Source organism: Pimephales promelas, chromosome 18, assembly GCF_988280905.1.
Source record: "Pimephales promelas chromosome 18, fPimPro1.hap1.1, whole genome shotgun sequence".
Classification (NCBI taxonomy): domain Eukaryota; kingdom Metazoa; phylum Chordata; class Actinopteri; order Cypriniformes; family Leuciscidae; genus Pimephales; species Pimephales promelas.
Window position 1 is genome coordinate 23,793,726 of NC_142786.1, and position 20,660 is coordinate 23,814,385.

The 20,660-nt window shown below is 37.0% G+C and overlaps 1 protein-coding gene across 24 annotated transcripts in view; it reads left to right on the top strand.

The window, feature by feature from the left end:
* The window catches only part of adgrb2 (adhesion G protein-coupled receptor B2), a 323,031-nt gene that overhangs the window by 142,767 nt on the left and 159,604 nt on the right, over positions 1-20,660 (top strand). For 20 of the 24 annotated variants that reach the window (XM_089123194.1, XM_089123186.1, XM_089123181.1 and 17 more), the window contains exons 3-4: positions 13,553-13,633; positions 15,356-15,541. In XM_089123194.1, coding sequence (XP_088979320.1) covers positions 13,553-13,633; positions 15,356-15,541 — 267 coding nt within the window. The remainder of the gene's footprint in view (positions 1-13,552; positions 13,634-15,355; positions 15,542-20,660) is intronic. The other 4 variants (XM_089123173.1, XM_089123188.1, XM_089123174.1 and 1 more) reach the window with 3 other exon arrangements.

Below are 20,660 nucleotides of genomic sequence, written 5' to 3' on the forward strand. Positions count from 1 at the left end.
GTAGACGGAACAAAACGGAGGAGTTTAGAAACGATGACGCAGAAGCTGACGCTCGACTCTATGATTGGGTGTCATCAGTCATGACGTGTCCTTCCCTGATTCGTCAGCCACTGTTTACACTGGCACACGCATGCCCAGTGTTAGTGAATGGTCACGTGATCCGCGTTTTAATGTGGATGGAGATCAATTCTAATACGCAGATAAAACGCTGGTGTGGATGGAGATCGTATTCGTTTTAATTCTCCATTTTTAAACGAAAATGCCGTAGTGTGGACAGGGCCTTAGGCCATTTACTCCTTCAGAGAGCTCAGTGGTGTGTGTGTATGTGTGTGTGTGTGCGTGTGTGTTTGGAAAGCCTATCAAAGGCCAAGTCGTCAAACAGTTCATCAGTTCAGTCCTTTTGTGATGTGGTGTATTATTTCTGATACACTGTCAAGTCCAACAGGAGCACTTAATATTGATCGTAAGCGTTTACAACCGTGCACGCACATGCACACACATCACTTTACTGGGGAAAGAAAACAATATAACACCATTGCTTTGCTTTCATTTGACTGAAATGAGTCTAGGGCCTATAGTACATTCTTTACCTGTACCATGATATATGTATTTCATTCAAGCATTATATAATATTTCTTCCTTTTGTTCTGTTCAGATCTTCTGCAGCCCCCATGAGTTTTTTGTATTTCTGTTCACTATTTTGAAGTGCTGTTGAATGCGGAAGTCATTCATATGGTAATCTTTTCCCAGTGAACTTCAAACCTTTCCACGTGCCTAACAGTGCACTCTATGCAAACGGCTGCTACCTGAAAATCCCCTCAATTAGAGAATAAAGAGGACTTCCTAGCAGTTGAAGGACCCTCATTTGTCTGAGTATGGCCCTCCTTGAGTATTGCTACAGCTTATGTTTAACAGGCTCTTGGATTTAGGGATGAACACAAGGATTTAACTATATAATTTAGAGGTTAGATATCTAAGATGGTTTAGTTGGAGTGTTCACATTCAAGCCAAAATGTACAGTGAAATGCCCCGAGACTAGCAATTTTTCCACAGTTTTAAATTTGAGTCATACTTTTTGCCTTTTGACTATTTGAATCTGGCAATGGACATATGGGTGCTTTTGTTTCTTTGCATGGGTAAATTTTAACCCTCATCTAGATAAATTACTTTATGGATAACTAATACAATTGTGTAGACATGCAATTCCTGAATGTGTTTGACTCAAAGACTCTTCGACAAGGTCCCACTTGTCGATATGTTTTATTAATGGGATTTATTTCGAGAGCATGTAGAAAAACTGGCTTGACACGCTGTCCATATTGAAGGGCTTGAACATGTTCTTTCTGTAGCTATAGTAACTATGGCCGGATGGGCCATGGCAGAGAAAGTTGAGTTGTTGAAAGAGTGAGGTGTGTACCATCATCACTGTGATTGGCAGAATTATGGAAACATGCTTCTACCAAAAAAGCTTGAAATTTCATGGAGGGTTTTTTGCTGGTTTTATGGGACCAACAATGTTGTTGGTTCTGGTACAACATTTACAATCTAGGTATAGGGTTAGAATTATTGAGTAAATATCAAAATGAATATCCATGTTTAATACTGCACATTATAGTGCTGTAAAGCCTATTTTCTTGTAGCATGATTGATTTTGTTGAAGTCTGCATGAAATTAATGTATTTTCTGAGGGAATGGTTATACACCCATGATTTATTAAAAACTGACATTTTCCCTTTGCGTTTTTACGTACAAATAGCAACATTGACAAAACGATCCCCCTTCACGCAGATCTATGAAAACGACTGGAAATACTGTATTATTTATGCCAGACCAGCAGTTGGCGATGTCACTTTGTAAAAAGAAACACTATGGGCCCTATTTTAACGATCTGAAACGCAAGTGTCAAAGCGCAAAGTGCAAGTAACTTTGTGGGAGGATCCCGGTGCTGGTGCTGAATGGCAAAAACTACTTCAGTTACACTACTTTATTAAGATAAAATAGTAAAAAATGTTAATGCCGGCCACTTGTTGTGGGAAAATGATGGTTAACTCAAATATTCTTGTTAATAAAACTCATTCCAGCATCCGAAATATAAAATGTGCTGTAATATTTGTCTTGGTCTTGAGGGTGATATATAGTTTGTTGCATGGAACTCCCATACTTGTTCAACCTTTCAGTTTTGAACTATTTTATATTTCAGGGAAGGCAAGGAGACCAGACTAGAAAGGAAGTGTGAACATGTGTATTGCATTCACTGTTGTCAGAATGAAACACCTGAATTAACACACAAATATATTCACACACACCACACACCACAGTCAATGTGCATAGGCTTGTAAGTTCTTATCTTGCATCCACACACTCTCAGTGAAGGATTCGACTGGGATACTAACACACACACACACAGACATCCTCATTTTTTCACACCGTTAGCATCACATCACAACCACGTAATCCATCTCTCTCACGCATGCACACCTACACGCTCCGACACATTTGGATTTGTCTCTCTCTGGGTCTCCCACGGCTCTCGATGTTGATGAAATCCGTCTTTCCCCAACACAGCCGTGATCATGCCTTATGCATCGTTTTTTTTTCCCCCTTACATGTCTTGTGTCTCGTTTTCCTTTCTCTGTCTTGTTTCCTCTCTCATCTTCGTCTCTAAATCCTGGCCTTGCAAGCAACAAAGAACGACTTTGGCTCAAACTGGCAATCCACCAAATCCTCTTCCTTAGCTTCAGTCTTTGTCTAAATGAAAGGTTTTACTCTACTCGCGTTTCTCTCCACCCTCTCTTTCTCTGTATCTACACTGTAAATTGCCATCCAAATCATTTGGCTCTTATTGCGGCATGTTTACTGAAATGCCCTGTAGATATTTCTTACCTTCATACCTGACTTCCCCCAACAGGAGCCTGTAAGGTAGAGTACTAGTGTGCTACTGCAGTCTCAGATAAAGAAGTAAGGTAATGGGGAATGCCTTCTGGGAAAATAGAAAGAGATGTGTCCAGTGGATGTGTGATTTGAGTGGTAGTGTAGAGCCCTGATTAACGCATAACATTGGGGTCAAGGTAGCACATAGCTCAGTTTTCCAACTGCACCGTCTGGATCTAACAAGCATCTACAGAATAGCTGTTGAATCTCATTTAAAGTGTAACTTCGCTCCATCTGACTTTGTATTGTTGCAATGTTAGTAGTGTATGTAAATAAACTCTGTGTTTTCCTATTTATTTGTCAGTAAAAGTCTGCCAGATGATGTGTTTGGACTTTTAAACAGCTCCTTTCATGAAAACTAGATTGTACGTCCACATTTTTGTATCGCCGTCAACAGACAGTCGGATTGACAGAGGGTTATTATGCTTTCAGGGGGGTTGAGCAGAACTGATGGAATGGCAGTTTCTGTCAGTTCCTTTTCAAGGGAACTTCAAGCTGCGTTCGAGACGAGGTAGCGTTCCCACCACGTCTCAAACGTAGCGTCTCGTATCCCTCTCAGGGAACCAGGGTTACATACGTAACCTGAGATGTTTTCTCCTGTAAAACACTGTGTGCGTTGTCATGTAGTTTGGAATATAGACTACACATATGGAGGATTTTCTGTTTATCCGTTGCGGTGTTCTCTCTATATTTACAATTTTGCAGCCTTTAGCTGCAACATGCTGGATCCTTCGCTGGAAACTGAAAGTAACTCATACATTTATAAAACTTATGTAACTTGTATATAAAAACTTATTTTGATGAGTTAATTCAATATAAAAATTGATCGTATTGATCATATAATGTTTTACAGTGTGTAATTGTGTTGTTTTTTTTTCCTTTAATATGGAAGTTGGTCAGTATGTCTTTTACATTTAGATTAGCTCTAATGTTAATTTGTACAATTTTATCTTTATTAAATCTTAAAATGAATATCAAGGTTCCATAATTAATATTATAACGTTCTAAGTTACGTTTGCAGCAATATAACTATACATATATCCATATTAACTTTATTGGCAAGCTCAAACTTTTTAAAGTTGGGTGGATTCTAATGCTAACGATTTTTTTTTTTAATTGTTCATCAGCTGGAAAATAATTTGAATGTGATTCCAAGTATATGACATCATATATGTTATCATTATACCTGTGGTGTACTTCCCTATTCTCATGAAATTAGAATGATTTTTAAAACTTTATAATTATCGTCCTTGGTGTGAACAGGCCTATAGTGTGTAAATTCATAGCATTTAAAACAATAGATTTAACATACATTTATGTTGACAAGAAGATACATGCATACGAAAACACACAACTATAACTGTGCCGAGTAGGTCACACGTGTTGAAGTGTATAGTCATAAATAGTCGTGTGCGCACATGCACTCAATGCACACACTCAGGGTTCGGGGACGTTTGTGCATAAAACATTGGTAGTCAGAAGAGAGAGATGTGGGCAGGAAGGCGCATAAATCACTTCATTTGTGTGGCTCACTAAATCAGATGGCAAGGATTTGTGAAAACACACACACACACACACATTTAGGCAAAACAAACAAATCACAGATTCAGGGAGTAAGTAGAGTCCCAAAATTGTTGAACAAACCTTCATTACAATTAATCCACAAGGAATATCAAAAGCATAGAAACAGATTTCTTCATGTCAAAAAAAAAATTGAGATTTTTTTTAAAGTATTTTATGGACTTAATTCTAAATATGGGGATTCATGCTTGAATGTTTTAAAAAAAAAAAAAAAAAAAACACCTTATGCATCACATCCCAGTCTGTCTGTAATGCTCTGTTTAGTTCCTGTCTCTATGAAGCCCCTCCTTCTTCAAACCGCAAATGTGCTCTGATTGGTTGGCTGGACCAATGTGTTGTGATTGGTCAACCGCTTTGAGTGTTTTGGAAATGTGACACCCCTAGCACACTACTAACACAACTCAATCAGGCCTTGCCTCCTTTATTTTGCATATGCCTTGTGTGGGAATGATTTAAATTAGCTATATTGTTGCGTGTACATTCCAGGAAGAACTTTCAAGACTACAATGGAGGCGTTTCAGGGAGTTAAGAGATTCAAGTTGTCATGACAAAGACACTCACAGGTTATATGGTTTATGTCAAGATTTCATAACAAAGACATCTCAAACATTGTCATATTTGCATTCAAAATGTCATTATTGAGTGAAAGACACTTGATGACAGTTGTCATAAACATGCATAAACCCTACTTCATATTCAAGACATATGTCATTTCATGGTTATTAAGGTGTCATGTCAGTCTTATGCACACCCCTTCAAGTAAAATGTTATTTAATAAAATTTTATAAAATTTAATTTAAAAAAAAATTAAGAGAATTTATTAAAAAGACCAAAAGCACCATAAAAGTATCATGAAAGTGGATCAAATGACTCGTATCCGCTCTCCAATGTCTTCCTATTAGCTTTGCGTTAGAAACGGTCCTCTTGTTGTTCATGATAATCTTCCCTTCCAATAAGTTATTAAGTACAACGACTGAATCATTTGAGTCTTTGGGTTTGTTGAACTCAAATCAGTTAGATTTGTGAAATAATCATTTAGTACGTGCGAACTGTATTAACTGATTCATTTAAAAGAGCTTGATCACTGATCTAACATCGATTACGGACGTATGGAATTTCAGTGAAAAACATCTGGCCGGTTGAATTATTCATTTTAGATTTTAGAGAACCTAAGAAAGGTCAATAATCTAAAGTTGTGCTTTTTCTATTTTCCCTTTCTATTGATTCTCTATGCCTGTTTCTACAGCCTGTCTAACTCTAAATCCCATTGCACCACTCTGAGTTCCGATCATAATTGTTTTATGGGGGAGGCCCAGCACAGTTTGCTGATCTAAGGCTTTTGTATTATTTTCTCTTTATTTGTACCTTCATGACAGTTGAGAATAGATAGATGCTTGTTATAATAACAGTACACCCCTACCGGAGGCTGATGGACAGGTCGTATTTACCACTCACAGAACTCAGTGGAGAGCTGGAGAGGAAGGATGTGAAGTGAATTGTTGGGGTTTTTAAAGTTGTTGATGTTACTGTGGGGTGTCAGGCTTCTGCCGGAGATGCATCGCTGGCATGCCGCGCTGATAGATTCGCTTGCTGATGCTGCTGCCGATTTTTCTTCTGCTACATCTGTTTTATGTCGAACTGGCTGGTATGGTGCCTCTCTGTGGTTTTGTTTCAAAGTTAAGTGTTTTAGTTTACTTTCGGATGTACTTTTTACAAAGCATTACCAAAATACACAAACAGATTCTTTTGTGCACTAAAATAAGGATGCGGAGTATAGCATGTGTTTTCAAAATGAGGTTCACTTGACAGAACAGACACGTTCCTTAGGATTTCTTGTGGCCTTGTGCTATTACACTAAACTTCATAAAACAAATTATTTTAACTTCAGACGCCTCTTAACTGTCAAGCTTGACATATTTGAATATAATAATAGTAACGACAATATTGTGTATGTTTTTCTTTTGAGTATAATATTTGGTACATCAGAGTCATGCAGTATGATATAGAAGAATGTGAAAAAAACACCTCAATTTAGATGATCAAACTTGTTAAAAATATTAAATATTAAATGTATCTTCTGACAGCTTGTACTATAGTTGTAATTTCAATTATACCAGAATTTAAATATAAGTTGTCACTCTATATCTGCCAGTTTTAATTAGTTTTATGATGAAATGTCTCTGATATTTATTGTGGTGGGCAGAACATGTAATGCAATTCAATATGATTGAGAGATATACAAATAAAGATCACTTAAAAAGACATCCTGAAGTTAGACATTAGTACAAATCTACTAAAAGTCATTTTACTTGCTAGAAAACGGATAAATGATCAATCACATGACAGAAGAGGCGTAGTATTTCAGCAAAATTTGATCTCAAATCTCAAAATGAATATCCATTTTCATACTGTACATTATAATGTTGTGATGACTAAATTCACTTTAGTCATTAAATTCACGCATTTAAAATAATGAATTTTATTTTTCGTAGTTTATTTTTAATAGGCAAACTAGTAGAAATTCTCTATTCCCATGGATGTTATAGGCTGCGTTTTTAAAATAAGTGTTGACTCATCGGTGTTTAAATTTAAAATAAAAGTATAAACTTGCTGACCTTTCTCAACTAGTCAGTTGTGACGCACACCTAATATAAACCAGGTTTGGCTTTACTGATGGATGCAGTTAGCGTCTTTAAACACACACGCTCAGTATTGATTGTTTCGGATGGATGCGTCCGGATGTTCAGCACACTAAGCTTTACTGGAACCCAAGTGAGTAATACAGACACACCACAAGGTCCGTTTAATTAAATGGCTTCAATTTGAGCTAAACACTTAAATTCATTTCCGGCTTCTAAGAACAAGCTGTGAGAGTGGCGGAAAGATAATTCAACATCTCGTTTAGTGCTTAAAGGGCTAGCGTCAAATGCATGTGCGCACACACTTACACACACAGACCGGATGGTGTAAAAAAAAAAAAAATACAATTGTCTCTCAAGGGGAAATGTACAGACGACGTCCCAGGATAATCAACATCTGTTTAGCGTGCTGGACTTGTGGGCTGGTTACACACTCCGCTGTTCCAGTGAGATCTCTAGAGAATCCTGCTTCACCATATGACTGAGTTTCAGCTTGGGAATAGAATAGCCTACAAACGTAGTCGTAGAAAAAGCTAAGCGGAATACTGTTATTTTTGTCTGTTATGATAGTCGCTCTGACAGATTATGTGGTTTTAACACTTTGATAACTCCTTGTTGTGTCTGGGACAAGAAACATGTCAGACCACACGTGTGTGATGTCATCAAAAGCCAGAACTAGCGGCTGACTTCTGGAAACGAGAGCGTAAACAAACAATGGCGCGTTAGCTTAATGCTAACTCCACCGCCTCCACTACCATTCACCAGAATTTATATTTTTGTCCCTCGAGGAAACACCTAATAGGCTGGAGTATTGTTCCGTAGCTCCACAAAAATTTCCTCCATTGCATAATTCCATCAAGCATCACCAATACTTTGTCTCTCTTTTGTTTCTCCATGTTTGAAAGCTGTGTACGCAAGAGCTTATGTGCCCATGCTGGTCAACGTCACATGTGTGATGGAACCTGTCGAGGAGAACCAAAAGAAATGAAACATGCTATTCTTTCTGTCGTTGTTGTACACTGACTCACTACGAGGATAAACGATAGATTCTTACATCCCCAACACCCCTTGTTGTGTACGAATCACACCCTACATCAAATGGATTGTGCAAAAATTGGGATAATATTGTGTAGTCTGAAACTGGCATTACATATACAGTTTAAGCATCTATAATGAAAACATATAGAAAAGGCATTTTTTAAAAAAAAAAGAAAATAAATTTTAGGTGAAATTTAAGGGTTAATTAAACCAAAAATCATGTAGTTGTCAGCATCCTGCCTCCTGTTGTCCTTCTCCGGGCCTCTAGAGGTCACCTGTGTTCTCTTCTGCCTTAGTTCTTCCTCGTGCATCCTTGTTAGCTATTATGGAGGTCACCTGTGTCTTGTTTCCCTTAGAGTATTTTAGCTGTGTTTTTTCCCCCTTGTTCCGCACTCGGTTTTTGAGTCTTGGTTATGTGATTCCTGCTGTGATCCACTGTGTTCTTCTAAGTTACCAAGCAACCCCAAGTAAGCTATTCGAGTTAGTTTTTCTCCCCTCGTGGAGTTATTTTATTTTTCTCCTGTTATTGTTTGCATTATATCTTCTACTAATCATTCCTCTTTCTGAGAAGAACTTTTGTTGGATTTTCGACTTGCAAAGTACCTTTTTTTCAATAAATCTACTTTGCCTGGAGTATTGGCTTGACTGTTCAGTTTGGGTTCAACACTCTGTGGCTAAGTGGTAGAACATTCAACTCTCCACACCAGAGACCTGAGTTTGAGCCCAGCTTGTGACAGTAGTAGCATATTATAATTGTGTGAGTATGATGCATAAATCCACCCTAAGGAGTTTATTATATTTATTTTTATCTTTATGATTTCCCATTTATTGGCTTTTATTTCAACACAGCCGTTTAACCCTTGTGCATCCTTGTGGACATTTTTGTCCTTTTCAGTTTTGTTTTTTTGATCACTTTGCCTGTGTTAAAGCTAACTGCAAAAAACTTGGCACAGGTGTGTATTTTTATTGGAATTTTACTATTTCCCCGTCATTTTCTTAAAAAAATATTTTTTGCATTAGGTACAAAAAAATACTCCCTCTCAGCCCCTTTTGGACAAAAATGTCCCCATTGAAACCCATTAAAACTGCCATTTTTAATCCCCGGTTCAGTTAACTATAAAATTATGCAATCTTTGTTAAGAGGCTTTCATTCTGATGGCAAGGCTTCAAAATTGTATTTTTGACTATTTTTTTTATCAGATGGTGTCATTTTTTTTTAAGTTTGGCCTATAAAACAAATGTCGCTTTATTCCTGTTTTCTGGTTCGGCATACTATAGAGTCAACTGGATAAATGATGCAACGATATTTGTGTGGGTGTGTTGGTATGGATGTCAGAGTGTGGTTAGTATGTGTGTTATAAAAAAATATGCGTGTGTGTGCGCATGTGTGTGTTTGTCAGACTGAGAGAGAAAAACTGCAAATTCAAATCCAATCACTGTGAGCTCCAGTGGGGTTTTGCTGGGACCCAATGGGGAAAATATGTTACTAAGCCAAAACAAACTGTTACCGAAAGCTCATTTTTTGAGATATCATCCTCAAATTTGGAACACAACGATTTATGGCTTTGATTTTATTGTAGTTTTGAGTTCAACCTGATTTAAAAAATATATATTTTATATAAAATATTATTTTATAAATAATTTTCATAAACTTATACCTATATAACTTTTTTTTTGATTTACTTATTATTATTTTACTTCAGCAATAATCTGCAAAGGGTCTTCTTTAAAATGATACCAAACTTAAGTCTGTGCTCCAAAGCGTCACATTTTTATGACAGTTTTTTTGACATGGACATTTTTGTCCTCTTTTAACCTATGTGTAACTTTTTTTAATTGATGCACAAGGGTTAAAAGTCAAATTGTTGCAATGCCAAAATTTTGAGATCGGTAAGCTTTTTATTTTAAAGAATTAATACAAGGATGCATTAAACTGATCAACATCGACTATTTAGAAATGTGCATTAATCAAAGACATACAGGGTATCCTTCAACCCAGAATTTGTGTCTGCTGTGTAACAGAACATGTTCATTTTATCTCTAAACCGCTGTCTTCACCCTCAGCCGAATGGAGACAGTGGTGAAGACCCAAGGTACAAAAACAGATGCAGAGGAAAGGCAGAACGAAGGGAGGCGTAGGAGTGAGATACAAAAAGCGAGCAAAAACAATCCCCCGCCTTTCCTGACACCACTATTGTCTTTTCCGTGACAGAGTAAATTAGTGTGATCGTCTGCGTGCGCGTCTGAGCTATCATAAGCGTATTAACACTGGCCCTGCGGGAAGCGCTGGTAATCAGGTCTGTTTGACAGAGCCAACGGGGGGGAAGTCTCTAGAGTATCCATCCATCCCATGCGCTCCAATGTATGTGATGCAGCCCTCTTTGCTAACAAATGTTTGTCTCCCTTTATTACACTGTACTGTGTTTTACTTTCGAGTTTCTTCTTTGTTTGTTTTATTTCTGTTGTGTGTGTGTGTACACACTCTAATAAATGCTGGGTTGTTTCAACCCAAATTTGGGTCAAATATGGACAAACCCAAATGTTGGGTTAGAAATGTAATTTAAAAAAATTTGAAAGTTGAAGTTGGGTGAAAATTTTAAATTACATTTTTAACCCAACATTTGGGTTTGTCCATATTTGACCCAAATTTGACCCAAATATATATATATATATATATATATATAGCTGCGTCAAGTTGAAGTTTGTGACGAGACTTGCATTCTGTATTTTGAAAATATGTAGCATTACACATCCTTATATTGAAAGCACATAAAGTTGAAACTTTTCTTTACATATTTCTATCTTTGAAGCATTCAGTTTTAAAAACTATAGTATCTTCATTGAAAATCCAATCCGCATTGACCTGTTGACTACTTTTCGCAGGGAAATAATGGAAATATGGGAGCTTCTTTCTCTGCCTCTTGACTAAGATGAATTTAGCATTGGATGTTGGAGCTCGCTGAGGAATAAATCATGCCTCCCAAAAGGACTTTTTTTTTTTTTTCTTGAATTCATGTTGAGGATGTTTCCTGATTGCGAATTCTGCTAAGCATCCTTAAACGCTCATGGTAATTTAGATAGAGCCTAAGAGAATCCACTTGTTTTGTAGTGTTTTCTTCCTGCAACATCTTATGGAAATTCCTTATTTCTTGTCTATGCCGTTGGAATTTATTAGCAACCCCCGCAGTTCATCTTTTCACTCACTCGGAGCAAAAGGTCTAGCCGACCAATCAGCTCCAGAGAAAAGAGTGCCATGCGCTGAACATTCTATGCATTAGAGACTCTGTGTTAAAAAGAGCAAAAAAAAAAAAAATGTCTCCATGCATAGCTGTAAAACTTTTTAGGCCGTGATTGTTCAGAAGAGGTTGTGTGGAAGCCCTTGATGATTTGGATATGTATTATGCTAATTACTTTGATATGCCCTCCCTCATTTATATTTAATATTGGTTAATCAGCATTAGATGAGGGTGAGGTTTGTTCTTTCAAAAATAAATAAATAATAACTCTCATGAATATATCAATTGTGAGTGCAACTTAACTTAATTAGAAACACTCCACTCTAAACAAATTTTATATTTATATTTTATATTTAAAAAAATAATTAAATTAAATTAATATATATATATATATATATATATATATATATATATATATATATATATATATATATATATATATTTGACACCTGAATCTAAAATTTGTTGGAAATATATCTCTCTATACTATACTATACTATACTATACTATACTATACTATACTATACTATACTATACTATACTATACTATACTACTGTATACTATACTATACACTGTATGTGCTCATTTGAAGACTTAAATTCAGCAAAGTAGATAGGGAATTATCCACTTTCCACTAAACTTTACTTTTTGGGGGTAGGTATAGCCTCATCTGAGCGAGGAGTAGAAATATATGCTCTCATGGGTGTGTGTTCACATTATGAGGGATTTTCATATGCCGGAGGACCAGGCCAGATATAGAAAATGCTTTGGTGGCAGGTCTCTGTTGGCTTATATAGGTTTTCTCAGGAGCCAATCAGATTTCCGAGCCAATCAGACAAGAGGAGGTTTGTAGCAGCACACTTAAAATGTTCCTCACACAATGGAGAGATTTACATTTCATTCAAGGGCAGGAGGAAGCTCCTGCAGAGATGTCTAACATTATTGTGCGAATGTAAAACAGCACTAATAGTATGTGAGCTTTAGCATTGGTGATTGTACAACCGTATGCATCAGTTCCATACTAATAAAGAGTGCATGGTGTAGCAGCATTTTTCTCATTGGATTTTATGGATGCTTTCCACTCGAAAATCTGATTGGGTGAGCCACACTTGAAGCTTATAAAATAGCCTATATACAGTATGCAGATTTGTGACAGCATGTGGTTCATATATATATATATATATATATATATATATATATATATATATATATATATATACTCACACTCACCTAAATGACTATTAGAAGCACCTGTTCAATTTCTCAGTAATGCAATTATCTAATCAACCTATCGTTACAACTGAGGTATGTAGTAAAGCATTTGTGAAGCCACAACATGCACAGCCTTGAGGCGGATGGGCTACAATAGCAGAAGACCCCCACCGGGTACCACTCATCTCCACTACAAATAGGAAAAAGAGGTGACAATTTGCAAGAGCTCACCAAAATTGGACAGTTGAAGTCTGGAAAAATGTTGCCTGGTCTGATAAGTCTCGATTTCTGTTGAGACATTAAGATGGTAGAGTCAGAATTTGGCGTAAACAGAATGAGAACATGGATCGATCATGCCTTGTTACCACTGTGCAGGGTGCTGGTGGTGTGGTGGTGTGGGGGATGTTTTCTTGGCACACTTTAGGTCCCTTACTCCCAATTGGGCATCCATGGCCTACCTGAGAATTGTTTCTGAAAATGTCCATCCCTTTATGGCCACCATGTACTGTACCCATCCTCTAATGGCTACTTCCAGCAGGATAATGCACCATGTTCATGACAATGAGTTCACTGTACTAAAATGGCCCCCACATCACAGACCTCAATCCAATAGAGTATCTTTGGGATGTGGTGAAACGGGAGCTATGTTCCCTGGATGTGCATTCCACAAATCTCCATCAACTGCAAGATGCTATCCTATCAATATGGGCCAACATTTCTAAAGATTGCTTTCAACACCTTGTTGAATCAATGCCACGTAGAATTAAGGCGAAATGGTGTCAAACACAGTATCAGTGTGGTGTTCCTAATAATCCTTTAGGTGAGTGTATATGAACCACATGACATGTTAAAACTGTTCGGAGAGTTGTCATGATTGAAATTATTTTTATTTATGAATGTATTTGTGTGTCCAGAACCTGACGATGATGAGCAGAAGGTGAAGACTCAACGGCCACGATCAGCTGACCAGCCAGGTGTGTTCCAGGCCCAGACAGGTGAATCCCATCTACTGTCAATAGCTACGTTTACATGCTCCCTCATAATACAACTTCATCTCATTTAAACACAATAGTTTGATCAAACACTTCAATATTTCACTCTGACCAAAGTGCACATGTTCTTCTGATATGTTCTTAAACATAGCGGTAAAGAAGGCATCACATTTTTGGGCTGCTGATTAAACTTATGTTGACAACATTATGCGACATTAATATAATGCAGTATATTGATGGTTGAAAACAGGTGTTGAAAAAAATCCGTAGAAATGCATAGTGTTTGCATTTGTCATGTAAGTACAGTGGCCAGTAACACACCTACTGAAGGTGAATTCATCGTCTGTGCTGTGCATTTGGATATGTAAAAAAAAAAAAAAAAAAGCACACCATCGAGTAATCAAAATAATGAAGTTGCATTTAAACAGGACTAAAGAGGCTTGCTTATGTCATGTAAACATCTTACTGCAATGAAGTCCTTACTCTTATTACTGGGAAATAATTACATTATTGTTTCGTATTTCGCATTGCATTTCAGCTCCATGCAATGTGTGTTATTCAAGAGAAAGGGAATTTTCTATTCAAAAAAGTATCCTGAAAACAAAATCTCACAGATTCCACAAAAATTAAAGCAGCACATCTGTTTTCAGAATTGATAATAATAAGACATGTTTCATGAGAGCCAAATCACCCACTTAGAATGATTTCTGAATGATCATGCGACTGGAGACTGGAGTAATGATGCTGAAAATTCATTCATCAAAGGAATAAATTACATTTTAAAGCATGTTGAAACAGAAATCAGCTATTTCAAGTTGAAATAATATTTTATAATATTACTGTTTTACCAAATTTTGTTCTTAAAAAAATAAATAAATAAATCAATCTTGCTGAAACCAAATGTTTGACTGGTAGTTTGTGTATACAAGAATATATATATATATATATATATAAGAAAAAAAAATCTGATATATTTTAAATACATATAAATAATATATTGTAAAATCTGTTATAAATGTAAAAGTAGGCCTATATAAAATAATATAATAATATATGCAATTTGTATAAATAAATAAATAAATAAATAAATAAATAAATAAATAAATAAATAAATAAATAAATAAATAAATAAATAAATAAATAAATAAATAAATAAATAAATAAATAAAGTATGTGAATATTCTCATCCTGAAGAAAGTGCCATCCCACCGTTTCCCCTTTTCAGCACCCTTTTCAAACTCCTGATGGTGTTCCTGTCCCCATCAGCCCCCTACCCTGTATTCTCCACCCATCCGCTCCGCAAATAAGGCTAAGCTCTGACTCATCACATGCAAATGAAGATGTAATGCGATTACAAGACGTGCAATTAATTTGATTTGCCCATTCATTTTATGATGTTGCCTCCCTCCAAGGACACAGCTTTCAAAAAAAAAAAAAAAAAAAGACTGACATATTCCCACCCGTCACATTCAGATACGGCTACCACCGACCTTGCATCACCTTTTAGAAGACGTTAAGCTGCTGAAGACCTCAAAGGGATTTTTATGAGGTTTTTATGAATATTTGGAAATGCTTTTCTAGTTAATTGAAGGTGGCAGTGAAGCATAACCCTTCTGGACTTTTTTTTTTTTTTTTTTTTTAATTTTCTTAAAGTCTTTGCTCTCTGTCTGTGTCAGGAATATCTTATAAGATTTAGCTTTTCTCTCTCCATCTCCTGTTTTGCAGGTGACCCGGCAGCGGAGGAGTGGTCTCAGTGGAGCGTGTGTTCGCTGACATGTGGGCAAGGTTGGCAGGTTCGTTCTCGTTCTTGTGTATCCTCTCCGTACGGGACCCTCTGCAGTGGCCCGCTGAGGGAAAACCGACTCTGCAACAACACTGCCACCTGCCCAGGTGAGCCGCAGCATCAAGCAGGTAGAGTACCTCCATGCTTCTGGACGTCCCTCTACACACTCACACTTCCTCACACTGCATGACAAGGTCAAACATAAGTCAGCTTTAGTTGAATGTTTGCTTTGTTAGTAAATACTGGCCAATGCATGAACAGATACTGATATTTTTAGACATTTTGGTTAATTTTAGGGGTGTAGCGGTACATGTATTCGTATTGAACCGTTTCGGTTCGAAGCTTCCGGTTCGGTAAGCATACAAACCTAACGATTCCTTGGACCATTTTTCCCGTCGACAAAATTCCACCACAACGTTGCGCAACATCAAATAGCAAGCGTAACGAAACTGCGCTACACATTATGTGCTTCATGGGTCATTTGTAGCGCAAGCCGACCTCTTTCAAGCGACACTGTTACTACACAGCGCTAAGAGATCCAGTAAAGAAAACATTTGAATTTGCCACTGAAATAATTACATCTCTGCGAGATCTAGTGAGAAGTATTCACATTTCTCCGTTATGAACCGTAGATCTCTGTTACATCAAACAGCTCTGACGTGGAAGGAGAAACTTTGTGCCGTAAATGAACTAGTAATAATTTACGTCCACAGACCAGCAACATTCACCATGGATTTAATATAGTAACACTAACAGGAACCAGTTTGGCTGGAATTTGAAATGCTTTCAAGTATTTCACACATCTTTTTCCAGCACTTCAAAACTCAATTATATAAATAAATATACATTTAAATGTTATTTTTAATGTGATGACCAAAACATTATTTGTTCATCCTTCAAAGATGACTCCCATTTATAAACCTGAAATTTTCAAGATGTAGGAAAAGTCAAACTTATTTATTTTCTTTTTTTTTTCTTTTAACAAATAGGACATTTCTCTGGCATTTCTTTCTTTCTGTTGTATCGAAAACGTACCGAAACGTAACTTTAAACCCGTGGTACGTACCGAACCGTGATTTCGATCCCGTTCTCATCCTTTAACGTCATATAGAACGCTATATGCAAAAACGGCGCTATACTACGCACATGACACCCTTTATCGTTAATATAACACGTGAACCCAAGACGTCATAAATCCTTTAGCGTGAATATGACACGCAGACCCTACCCCACACCTAAACTTAGCCCTCACAGCGCGTGTTATATTAACGATAACGGGTGCCATGTGCGTAGTATAGCGCCGTTTTTGCATATAGCGTTCTATATGACGTTAAAGGATGAGAATGCGTTGTGATTTCTGTGTACCATTACACCCCTAGTTAATATTATTCCTTTTGCACTGCACACACATGTACTACTGTATGTCACACTGCATGCTTAAAATACATGTGCACCACCCACCCACCCCAACACACACACACACACACACACACACTGCATTTCTGTTTAGTATCTATTGTGGCATTGAGTACAATGGGCGCTGTTGTACTGCATTGATATCAACCAAGTCTTTAAGTATTTTTCGTCCATGTCCTTGAGTGCACTTGAGTTTGGTGTGATGCTGGGGAGATCAGTGCAGGTCTCACTGGCATTTCTGTTTGCACGTCTGCACCTGAATGAATATCAGCATGTTAAAAGAAAACACTATTAAATGGACATTTACAGTCCTGGATGCTGACTGGTCAGTTCAGCATTCACGGGGTGCTAAAAGCCGCATTATACAACATGGACTCTTCAATGTTTGTATCACGTAGCTTTTATGTGTTCGTTCCAGACAGATTGTCCGTCTGTGTGTTAGTGGTGGGGGTTTTTCAGTGACTCTTTTTGCAGGATACATCGATTCGCCTGTAGGTGACGACAGTAGGATCCTTTTGAGTGAGTCATTGAATTATTCATTCAGTCGATTTGTTCAATAACATGGATTCATTCAGGAACTTAAGAAGACACTGTATATATGAGTAAAAGACAGAACTATGTTGGCTTTATGAGAGGGATTTTCTATCCTGTGTCAATTAAATGACCTTTGCAATTGTTCATAATCTGTAATCGTTAATATTGACAGTACAATTTGCACATTTTTTTTTGCACTACCTGCTGATTTAAGAAATAAAACAGTGCTTAGGAAGCTCAATTATGAGGGGATAAAATTGCATCCCCCATTTAGTGTCAATTACCAACTATAAATGTACTCTACCGTTTAAATGTTTGAGGTCAGGATATTTTTTTTATTATTATTTTTATTCAGCAAGGATGCATTTGAGTTGATCAAAAGTGACAGTGAAGACATTTATAATGTTACAAAATATATTTTTAAGAAAAAAATGTCTATTCAATAAACAATCCAGAGCAATTTTATTATCTCAGTTTCAACCAAAATATTAAGCAACAAAGTTTCAACATTGATAATAACAGAAAATGTGTCTCAATATGATTTCCGAACGATCACGTGACACTGAAGACTGGAGTAAATGCTGAAAATTCAGCTTAGTCATCAAGAATAAAATACATTTTAACGTATATTAAAATAGAAAACATTTATTTTAAGATTGAATACTATCTAACGGTATAGCTTTTTAATATATATGTGATATACCGTCGGTGTATGAATGGGTGAATGTGAGGCAATATGTAAAGTGCATTGATTGCCCATTGGGTCTGCAAAAGCGCTATATACATGCAGTCGATTTCCCATTACCATTTTAATACATACACTGTAAAAAATATTGTTGGTTTAACTTAAAAATTAAGTAACCTGGTTGCCTTAATTTTAAGTTGATTGAACTGGAAAAAGTGAGTTAATACAATGCAGGAGATTAACTTAATCATCAGAAACTCAAAATAATAAGTTATCACAACTAAATAAATTATTTTAGTTGATTTGACAAAAGAAAAAAAATGTTGCAATAACAAATCTTGAAAATATTTGTTTACAGTGTATCTGATCAAATAAATGCAGTATTGGTGAGCATAAGAGACTTTCAAAAACATTAATTAAATAATCATGTGGCCACAGACTTTTGAACGGTAGTATACAGTATATAATTAGCATTTCATGTCGTATTGCTCAAGTATGACTTTAGACCTTTCCCAGTCCACAAACCTGTCCGTTTTCCCTCAACAGTTTGTATTGTTTTGGAGATGGGTGAAATGATTAATTATATGGTCACAACATTAACCCCAGTCAGCCTAAATAATATAACCAAGGGTCTTTTGAAGGATTAAACTTTGTGTTTAAACGCTGAGTAGTGATTGCTAATCTTCATGCTTACAAGGCATAGACAGAGTGGCCTTTACTGCAGATCATCAGCTGTGCTGTGTAAGTCCTTCTATGTGTTAATTCTATATTTATGTAAATCGGGGTAACTCAATATACCTCTCACTTGTGCATTCAGCATGAGTTCTGATATTCAGCTTCTGGGCTTTGATGAGATGGTTGACATGTTCACAGCACAAGTGTTCGGATCAGCGCTTTAGGACGTGATTTAAGGACATCAGCAGATGATCTCATGATCTGCCGAGCAGGCGAGCCTGAAGAGAATCAAAGTGAGGGATTTCTCCTGGAAATATCTGCTTGCCGAGGATTGATTCTGAGCGGCGATCGATGAAGCTCAGATATGAGTGACCGACGTTACGTTTAGACACGCAAACGTTCGGATTGCATTGATTTTCGATGCTTAAGACAGAAAAGCTGATTATAGCGAAACAATCCGTCAATAAAAAAGGAAACAAAGCGGTCGGTTATAAGAACACAAGATGCTTGCTGTTTAGTTCTTTTTTGAGCCTTTTACAATATTTATGCTGACAACATAAACAGTCAGGCACTATATTTACTAAAGGGATTCAAAATTGGCAGAGAAAGACCATGTTAACCAGAGCAGAGCCGCATGTGTGTGTGTGTGCATGTGTTCATAGATTACTTTCACTCCGCGGGAAGTGGAATGCGCACTGGCGGAAAGGGACCGACTGTCTTTGAGATTAGCCTGAGCTGTAGCGTAGCTTTAACTCTCAATGGAAGTCCCTTGGTCCTCCTTTTGGCTCGCGTTCAAACGAACTTAATTGATTTGCGAAAGCAATTATGGCTAGGTTTATTTAGTTTGGAGGAGAGTTATTATTCAAAATTGATCAAGCACAGCCTTCAAATAAAATGGGTTCTTTTTAAAATAACAGCAATTCCGGCTGCAGTCTGAAATTGCTCTCTGTTTGCTCATTAGCTAATCTCAATCTAGAGCTCGGTTTAATTTGTGGACAAAAGCCATCGATAGCTGTTTCCGTCGGAATTAACATCGCACATTCTTGAAATTTGTTCTCTGTTGCTTTCTCGGGAAAGGCAAGGGATGTTTTACCATGTGAAATGTTCATTTTGTTTTATCATGACATTGTATTTCAATTTAATGCGTCTCACAAGCCATCTCATGAGAGGAAAACAGGGGAGACGGGCTAGTTGTCAGACTTTTGGGAGAGAAATTTCATGACATTTTGCATAGAGTGATATGTTTTTACAAGACATGGGGAAAGTTGTCACAATGGAAGCTACCAATAAACAAAAAAATATACTAAGTTTACATGACAACGATGTAGTGCGTTTTTTGAGTACAGACGACAATATTGTCAAAACGATGCCGGTTTACTTGCATCCATGAAAACGACTAAAAACATTGAACATGTAATACACGCACACATGACTGTCACTCTTTTCACAAATTCGTGCTTTTGTAGTTTACACAGAGACGATAATGGTTTTGTTTGTTTTTAAAATCTTGACTTTCAGCTCAAGTCTAGCTCACAATCTTTTTGAAAAATGCAACTTAAATGGGCATGCGCAAAGTCCTTTTAGGCAAGTCATGCCACTCGAGTCGCCATCTTTGCAACGCCTCCGGGCAGCTATTTCGGACTTAACAAGACCAGGCTCTATCTAAATGAATGGGTCAGAAATGCATTTTTACTGGTCACCGCAACATAAAAACTGCATGTATAGAAACAGTGGTAAAATATAATAAAAATCGCTGAAAAAGTTTGACTTTGCCACAAAATAAGGTTTAAAACGTCGTTTTTCCCACAGGTTATACTTTTACTGCGCATGCGCAAGGGTTCTCTCGCTCTCTGTCATGCGCGCTGCACAGTTTGAAACACAGTAAGTGCGTGCTCTTGCTCGCTCGCTCGCTCTATCACAGTTTGACATGTCGGTCG